The sequence below is a fragment of the Anolis carolinensis genome, chromosome 2 (assembly GCF_035594765.1).
Source record: "Anolis carolinensis isolate JA03-04 chromosome 2, rAnoCar3.1.pri, whole genome shotgun sequence".
In the NCBI taxonomy this organism is placed as follows: Eukaryota; Metazoa; Chordata; class Lepidosauria; order Squamata; family Dactyloidae; genus Anolis; species Anolis carolinensis.
The window spans coordinates 27803692-27810994 of NC_085842.1; the positions used below are offsets into that span (position 1 = coordinate 27803692).

The following is a 7303-nucleotide window of genomic DNA, read 5'->3' on the forward strand; positions in this document are numbered from 1 at the left end:
TTTCAAATTCAACATTTTATTCTTCCAGTTTAAATGTTACATATTTCTTTTTCAAAACATCCTTTGTAAATACAAAAAAGTCATCCCACACACCCCTTGATGGAAATCACTAGGATAACAAAACTTAAGAAGCACAAATATGGGTTGTTTCATACTTTTTGCAGGAACAAAACCAATAAAGAAGCAAACTTCTCTTGCTTTAAAAGGTAGTGGACCTAGGCTTCTAGTATACTCTAGAGCCCCAAAAAACAAAAATATCTGAATCTATTACTTATTAAGAGATTACACGTGAACACTGGATGGAATAAAATAAGATTATGGGACAGAAATTATGTTGGCACCAAAGGTTCTGTAAGAATCCTTCTGCACGCTTTGAAATTATCAACAAAAAGGGTGGTATTCACTGATAAAATCTCTAATGACTTCAAACACTTCGCAGAATTAACTTTGTGGAGTTAGGCAAGAAAAAGCTGGAAAGAGCTTGTATCCAAAAAACAGTCTAGCTTTTAGCCATCCTTTGTGACCATTGTATAGAAGAGGAAGACTAGGGCAATCTCCTCCAACTAAGGCCCCTTCTACACTGCCATATAAAATCCAAATTATCTACTTTGAACTGGATTATATGGCAGTGCAGAAGGGGCCTAAGGCTCCTCCAGATTGGGCTACAATCCCCAACATTCCCCATCTGTTCTAGCACAAAGGCGTGTTGGGATTGTATTCCAACATTTCTGAGGACAATTAGGAGGATGTATTACAGGAGTGGCTGCATACACTTCTTTTACACATTAATTTGGAAACAGATCTTTGCTGAGAGAGACCTTTTCAGCAGTAAACAGTGCTTCACAAATGAAATGTTGAATGGGACGGAGGGAGAGCTTGGTAGGAAAACAAAAACTGAGTTACTGGCAATAGGAGTTTAGAAAACAAAAAGCACTGGTGTTATCCCAGTAATGGGTTTCATCTGCCCATGAAACCCATCTGACTAGTAGAAACAGAACACAATGTTCTAGGAGGGACAAAGAAATGGAAAATATTCACATAGATTATCTCACCCATCAGTACACTTGGATGTACATACATACATGCATGCATGCATACACACACAAACACACACACTGCTGGTTCCCTCCAATAAAAAAGGTGGTCTAGCTTTCCTCCAGCACTTCTGGGGGGAAATCAGGGTGGGAAGGGAGGAAAAAAGAGGAAGGGGGTCACTGCTTCTGCTGAAGGGCCTCTTTGCGTGCGGCATCCTGTAAAAGTTGGGTGTCGACTTCATCGGCTGGAAGCTGCACGTAGCGGACAACAGAGCCGCGGATGAAGCAGTTCTTGACAGACAGCTGATTGGGGGAAGAAGAGATACATTTTGTTTGTTATTGTGTGTGTTTGGCTTATTCAGAACAGTGCAACTGCCTTTTAATAATAATAATAATAAAATTTAATTTATACCCCACTCCATCTCCCGAAGGACTCAGGGCGGCTTACACTGGGACAAGCCCAAAACAGTATTACATCAATAAAAACAGTAACACAATAAAATCACAGTATAATAACACTTCTTATAAAAATTAAAATAACTTAATGTCTTCACTTTCATGGCTTGCCCTGAAAGGCAGCACAAAGAGATGTAAATGAGCTTGACAGACTAGGATGCTACCTTATAGAATTAAGGCAATTTGACTCCACTGTAACTGCCATGATTCAATGCTATGGAATCATGAGAACTGCAATTTGGTGAGGTACTTTCACTCTTTTTGCCAAAGAAGACTCAAGACTTAATAAAAGATTAAATCCTGTGATTCTATAGCATTCAGCCATGGCAGTAAATGTTGAGTCAAATTGCATTCATTCTACAGTACTGATGTACCCCAGGGTTCGATTATCTACAGAGCCATGAAAAACCACTAGTTTGCTTTAAGATAGAGACAACCACCTATGAGGAAAGCAGTGGCAAGGCTCTGAAAGAATCCTGCCAAGAAAGTGTAATGATACAGGTTGCCTAAAGTCAAGGTCAACTTGAAAGCACATTAGATAAACGAATAAAGAAACAGCTCATGGAGAGATAGATTTGGGAATGTGAATTTCAGTAAGATATCCGGTAGCGAAGTGTGTTAAAGCACTGAGCTGCTGAACTTGCTGACCAAAAGGTCACAGGTTTGAATCTGGGGAGCGGAATGAGCGCCCGCTGTTAGCCCCAGCTTCTGTTCAAAAATATGCAAATATGAGTAGATCAATAGGTACCACTCCAGTGGGAAGGTAACAGCGTTCCATGCAGTCATGCCAGCCACATTACCTTGGAGGTGTCTACGGACAACGCCAGCTCTTCGGCTTAGAAATGGAGATGAGCACCAACCCCCAGAGTTGAAAACGACTGGACTTAACGTCAGGGGAAAGCTTTACCTTTACCTATATTGAGCCTTCTCCCCACCAACGCCTTACCCACACACCCCAAATTATGGAGGTACAGAGCGTTCCAGGAAGAGGCAATCAACTCAAAATCATTTCGTTGGAAGAGAGCAGAAGGGCCATCCAGTCCAATCCCATTCTGCCATGCAGAGAAAGCATAATCTAAGCAATTATTATTATTATTATTATTATTATTATTATTATCCCAGCCTCTGTTTGAAAACCTCAAGAGAAGCGGACTCCACACTTCCAGGCAGCATATTTCACTGCTGAACAGCTCTCCCACTCAAGAAATTCTTCCTAGTGCTCATTTGGAATCTCTTTTCCTGCAGTTTGAATCCAAACTAAAAGAAAAGCGACACCATCTAAATATTAGTAGTAAGAGATTAGGATAATACATTTGTTTCCATTTCACAAGCAACCACAACTCCCGTCAGACTCACCATATGAGGGTATTTCTCCGGATCTGTCACACTAATGTCTGTGAGCTTGATATTCAGATACTGTATATCGAGAAAAGAAAAGAGAAATGAATATGAGGCCACAATAAACCCCTTTCTGCAATGTTTCATTCACAGATGTAAGCAACCACTTAACACTCAACACAGATGTATAAACCCAAAAATACATGCATTTTCCAGAAGGGAAGAAGAATTGGGCTCAATCGTACCTGATCAACAGAGTGCAGGGTCCCACATATGCTGTATTTAAGAAAAAAAGAAAGCAAAGACATTAGAAAGGATACATAGGTTCCTTAAGTTTGATCTAAATCAAGCTAGTTCTGCCATTAGGTAAAGTGAAGCAAGCGACTTAGTTAGTGCTTACTAGAGACAAATTGTGGCTTCTTTGAAGATGGAAAAAGGCAGAGGAAATGGGTTAGGAACTGACCGTCCATTATCTTGCTCCCACCCTGGAAAAGCCAAAATTCCTTTGCAAATAAAGACCCACCTTAAGTCATTTTTCAGTTCGACAACTACGTCCTTCCCTACCAGGGACTTGAAGAAGGAGTAGAAGAGCTGTAGCCAGAGAGAAGGAACAACGTAAAAATCATCATCATATTATAATAATATTTTATTTAATACCTGCCTCTCCTGATGAGCTCGAGGTGGGGTACAAATTCAATAAATTACTAAATTACATAGATAAATTATCTCTCTCTCTCTCTCTCTCTCTCTCTCTCACACACACACACACACACACACACATAAGAAAACTTATGCCAAACACAGCTACAGAATTGACATATAATAAAATAAAGTCTCGCTTATCCAACATAAACGGGCCAGCAGAACGTTGGATAAGCGAAAATGTTGGATAATCAGGAGGGATTAAGGAAAAGCCTATTAAACGCCAAATTACGTTATGATGTTACAAATTAAGCACCAAAACATCATGTTTTACAACAAACTGACAGAAAAAGCAGTTCAATATACGGTAACGTTGTGTAGTAATTACTGTATTTACAATTTTAGCACCAAAACATTGCAATATATTGAAAATATTTACTACAAAAACATTGACTACTAAAAAGCAGACTGCGCTGAATAATACAGAACATTGGATGAGGGAAGGTTGGATAAGTGAGACTCTACTGTAGTAATAGAATGCAAATCTAAACTAATGATTGTAGGTTGACTGGGTAGGCCTGTCAAAAGTGATGAGTCTTAAACATGAGATCATTTTAACTTTTGTCATATATCATGTGCCTTAGCCAATACAAGTTCACCAATGCTTATAAGAGCTATCTACCATGTTTCCCCAAAAATAAGACAGTGTCTTATATCAATTTTTGCTCCCAAAGATGCACTAGGTCTTATTTTCTGGAGATGTCTTATTTTTCCATGAAGAAGAATTCACATTTATTGTTGAGCAAAAAATGAGCATTTATTATATACTGTACAGTAGTTGTCATCACAAACCAGCATAACCAGACAAACTGTGAATTCCTATCAAGAATTTCTTGTTATTACCATTATTTCCATGTACAACAATTTATGGTACATACATTTACCAATCCTGCATGCTCTGGTGTTCTGTTTGGTGGCCATTCTTCCAAACAAAAACTTTGCTAGGTCTTACTTTCAGGGGAGGACTTATATTTAGCAATTCAGCAAAACCTCTACTAGGTCCTATTTTTAGGGGATGTTTTATTTTCGGAGAAACAGAGTATCTATCCTGTTTTAAATCTCTTAATTGACATACAAAGCCTCTAGCAACCACAAAAACAATTTCTTGCACCTTGCCTAATACAAGCTTAGGCTCCTCTGTCAAAGAGGGCTGGTGCCTCATCAAACTACAAATCCCATTATTCCATAGCACAGAGCCATAGCAGTTACAGTGGTGTCAAACTATATTACCTAGTTCGACTTGTGTAGATGCACCCAAAGTCATACAGTAGAGTCTCACTTATCCAACATAAACGGGCCGGCAGAACGTTGGATAAGTGAATATGTTGGATAATAAGGAGGGATTAAGGAAAAGCCTATTAAACATCAAATTAGGTTATGATTTTACACATTAAGCACCAAAACATTATGTTATACAACAATTTGACAGAAAAAGTAGTTCAATACGCAGTAATGTTATGTTGTAATTACTGTATTTACGAATTTAGCACCAAAATATCACGACGTTTTGAAAACATTGACTACAAAAATGCGTTGGATAATCCAGAACGTTGGATAAGCGAGACTGCCTACATATTATTAGAACAGCATAACTGGACAAATACAATTATTAGTATGCAACAAAATGTTGCACTACACCCACCCTGCATGGGAGTTATAGTTTTGCAAGGTCTTCATCCTTCTCTGCCTAATAAGAGCTGGTGCCTCGCCAAACTACAACTCCCATGATTCCATAGCATTGAGCAATGGCAATTATAGTGGTGCCAAGCTGCATTCCTTCTACGGTGCAGATGCACCCTTATTGGACATGAATGCATGGACTCCCTTGCAAGGAGATTCCCCTTCCTGAATTGCAAACGAGCCGTGTGCCTGCTCAAGAGAAGACCCCCAAAGACAAGAGGCAAACAATCACAACAAAGGAGGAGTTTCGCCCCATTGAATTAATGTCTTTCTACTCTCCCGGGGGAGGAGGGGGTGCTTGATGGAACGGCGAGCACTGTGACGTCACAGACTCACCATAACAGCCGCCGGCAACTCCCGCCGCAGAGAACCCGCGTGGATCGAAGCCCCAGGACCAGAAAGAACTTCCCGGGCTGCGCATGCGTAGTGAGAGCCTCCGCGAACGCACAGCGGACGAGACGAACGGAAGCGCTGCCTTCGCGTGAAGCAGGAAAGGGAACCGGGCGGTCTTCTTAAAGGAGCCGCGGCCTAATTCTTCCCTTGGATTGTACCATGCCTTAAAGGGGCCGGCTGATTAATGAACAAGGCACAAAAAGGGAAGCGGCTTCACTTTTCCTTGGGGTGCATCTGCATTGTAGAATGAATACAGTTTGATGCTACTTTAAATACCTTGGCTCAATGCTATGGGATCCTGGGAGTTGTAGTTTTCCAAGAGAAGTATCTATCTAGCATTGATGCATTTGGACTGCACTTGAACTGCCATGGTTCAATGTAGTGGAGTCGTGGGAGTTGTAGTTTTCCAAAAGTATCTATCTACTACTCTGTATAATTGGTGCAGTTTGACCCCATTTGAACTGCTATGACTCAATGCAATGGAGTCGTGGAAGTTGTAGTTTTGCAAGAGGAACTTTGCAATTTTCCTGCTTCTTGGCAGGGGGTTGGACTGGATGGCCCATGAGGTCTCTTCCAACTCTATGATTCTATGTTTCCATGCATCTCTTCTACACTGTACCGTTGATGCATTTTGACTCCACTTGAACTGCTATGACTCAATGCAGTGGAGTCGTGGGAGTTGTAGTTTTCCAAGAGAAGTATCTATCTACACTGTGGCATTATTTATGCAGTTTGACCCTACTTGAACTGCCATGACTCAATGTAATAGAGTCGTGGGAGTTGTAGTTTTGTAAGTCCCTTTCCCTGCCAAAGAGTACTGATGCCTCACCAAACTACAAATCCCGGGATGCTTTTTTATCCCCCTGATTGAAATAAAAGGATGGAGTCAAAACTGCTGGACGGCAAACATTTAAAAAATCCTTGTCTGCACCAGGTGGCAGCAGAGAGCCAAGTTTAGCTTTCCTAAGGAAAATTCTCATTATAGCAAGTCTACTTTCAGAGGAATTAGGGGCACAGGAACTCAGATCTATCAGATATCTATATATCTACACTCACACACACACATTACATATATACAAGCTGATAGAACTCTGGATCCACCAATGCATTCTCAGGTAGTTGACACATTGGAGCTACATACCCTGTTTCCTCTAAAATAAGACATCCCCAGAAAATAAGACCTAGTAGAGGTTTTGCTAAATTGCTAAATATAAGGCCTCACCCGAAAGTAAGACCTAGTAAAGTTTTTGTTTGGAAGCATGTCTGCTGAACAGAACACCAGAGCATGCGGGATTGGTAAATGTACGTACCATAGAATGGTAGTAACAAGAAATTCTTGATAGGATTCAGTTTGTCTGGTTATGCTGGTTTGTGATGACAACTACTGTACAGTATATAATAAATGTTCATTTTTTTTGTTCAACAATAAATGTGAATTCTTCTTCATGGAAAAATAAGACATCCCCTGAAAATAAGACCTAGCTTATCTTTGGGAGCAAAAATTAATATAAGATACTGTCTTATTTTCAGGGAAACACGGTAGGAATCTTGAGGTTCTCCAGCTTGACTCTATTACTCTGATCCCCAAAAATGTTGACACCGTCTGCATTTAAATAAACTGGCACTCTCTGTATTTATCTCCTTGTTTTATATATAGATGGTATGCAATGCCTTCATCCCTTGCATCTTGAAAGATGACT

At 40.2% G+C, this 7303-nt stretch overlaps 1 protein-coding gene across 1 annotated transcript; it reads right to left on the reverse strand.

Moving 5' to 3' along the window:
• Nucleotides 1-7024, reverse strand: lsm2 (LSM2 homolog, U6 small nuclear RNA and mRNA degradation associated). The gene is made up of 5 exons (XM_003228054.4): nucleotides 5547-7024; nucleotides 3352-3419; nucleotides 3074-3104; nucleotides 2847-2906; nucleotides 1-1337 (listed from the first exon to the last, which is right to left on the reverse strand). The coding sequence occupies exons 1-5, from the start codon at nucleotides 5547-5549 to the stop codon at nucleotides 1212-1214; spliced, it is 288 nt and encodes a 95-aa protein (XP_003228102.1). The 5' UTR covers nucleotides 5550-7024; the 3' UTR covers nucleotides 1-1211.
• Between the last annotated feature and the right edge of the window lie 279 nt (nucleotides 7025-7303).

Excerpts from the sequence above, each read along its gene's own strand:
- lsm2 (XM_003228054.4), bottom strand. Across the intron at positions 3,105-3,351 it reads GAACTGAAAAATGACTTAAG|CATATGTGGGACCCTGCACT; the intron begins GTGGGTCTTTAT and ends TCTTAAATACAG. Across the intron at positions 2,907-3,073 it reads CCCTGCACTCTGTTGATCAG|TATCTGAATATCAAGCTCAC; the intron begins GTACGATTGAGC and ends CTCGATATACAG.